Consider the following 1418-nt stretch of genomic DNA (forward strand, 5'->3'; position numbering starts at 1 on the left):
ACATTTTTGACAACAAACAATACATTAGCATTGTGAAAACCATGTTCCATGAATTGCAGAGAGCAATGTACAGATAGGAGGAAATGTCACAATAAAAAATAGTATGTCAGACAGTCATGTGACCAGTGCCTTGTCAAAGACCATGCGCAGGCCAGAGACAGAGGTGCCTCCCACTAAGGAAGAAATGTAAAAGTGTGTCAACCGGAAACACAGGAGCACACCAGGAAAAGGAAATGTGTTGTTTTCTCCATTTTGGAGTATTTAACTAGAAACACACAATTATGTAATTAAATGATTAAGTTTTCCAGCAGGGTAAATAATAACAAGAAAATAATGACGTGGTGACAACAGTCCTTCAGCAGGGTATAAAAGGGGATACGGCCAAGAAGACTTCCAAACCCAAGACCTTCACTCTCCTAGAAACCCACCCAGAACCTCCCCCCTCTGACACCATGGTCAGCTCCTGTTGTGGCTCTGTCTGCTCTGACCAGAGCTGTGGCCAAGGCCTCTGCCAGGAGACCTGCTGTCAACCCAGCTGCTGCCAGACCACCTGCTGCAGGACCACCTGCTGCCGCCCCAGCTGCTGTGTGTCCAGCTGCTGCAGGCCACAGTGCTGCCAGTCTGTGTGCTGCCAGCCCACCTGCTGCCGCCCCAGCTGCTGCCGCCCCACCTGCTGTCGCCCCAGCTGCTGCATCTCCAGCTGCTGCAGACCTTCTTGCTGTATCTCCACCTGCTGCCGCCCCAGCTGCTGCCAGACCAACTGCTGCAGGACCACCTGCTGCCACCCCAGCTGCTCTGTGTCCAGCTGCTGCAGGCCCAGCTGCTGCCAGTCTGTGTGCTGCCAGCCTACCTGCTGCTGCCCCAGCTGCTGCATCTCAAGCTGCTGCCAGCCCCAGTGCTGCCAGCCCACCTGCTGCCAGCCCACCTGCTGCCAGCCCCAGTGCTGCCAGCCCACCTGCTGCCGCCCCTGCTGCTGCCTGCGTCCAGTCTGTGGCCGGGTCTCCTGCCACACCACTTGCTATCGCCCAACGTGCGTCATCTCCACCTGCCCCCGCCCCCTGTGCTGCGCCTCCTCTTGCTGCTGAGCCCACTGCTCTAGGCCCACCTCTTCCTTCACCTCTGTCTCCACAGACATAGACCCTTCTTTTGTGCCGACCATTAGGACACATGGAGTCTGGAGGACATCACTGCATGGGATGGACTCATGTTTCCAATGAGCCCATCGCCATCCCGCTGGCTCTGTGAGAACATTCTGGTTCATCTTAAACTCCCTCTCTTGCTTTCTTTCCCTTCCAATGATGGCACCGAATATAAATTAATCTGTAATCCACTAGCTAAGAAATTATTCCAATCCTCTAAATTTCTCATTCTCCTTATCACTTTGGGGCTCTAGACTATCCTTCCCAGAAAGGTAGACA

At 54.0% G+C, this 1418-nt stretch overlaps 1 protein-coding gene across 2 annotated transcripts; it reads left to right on the forward strand.

Moving 5' to 3' along the window:
- The first annotated feature begins 452 nt into the window (after positions 1 to 452).
- On the forward strand, positions 453 to 1418 carry LOC105823357 (keratin-associated protein 4-7-like). 2 transcript variants are annotated; one of them, XM_012660549.1, is made up of 2 exons: positions 453 to 756; positions 922 to 1418. In XM_012660549.1, exons 1-2 carry the CDS (start codon positions 453 to 455, stop codon positions 1083 to 1085), a joined length of 468 nt encoding a protein of 155 aa, XP_012516003.1. In that variant the 3' UTR covers positions 1086 to 1418. The 2 variants fall into 2 exon arrangements, with proteins under 2 accessions (XP_012516003.1, XP_012515995.1); XM_012660541.1 differs by having other exon boundaries at positions 453 to 1418.

Source organism: Propithecus coquereli, unplaced genomic scaffold (genome assembly GCF_000956105.1).
Source record: "Propithecus coquereli isolate 6110/MARCELLA unplaced genomic scaffold, Pcoq_1.0 Scaffold119, whole genome shotgun sequence".
NCBI lineage: Eukaryota > Metazoa > Chordata > Mammalia > Primates > Indriidae > Propithecus > Propithecus coquereli.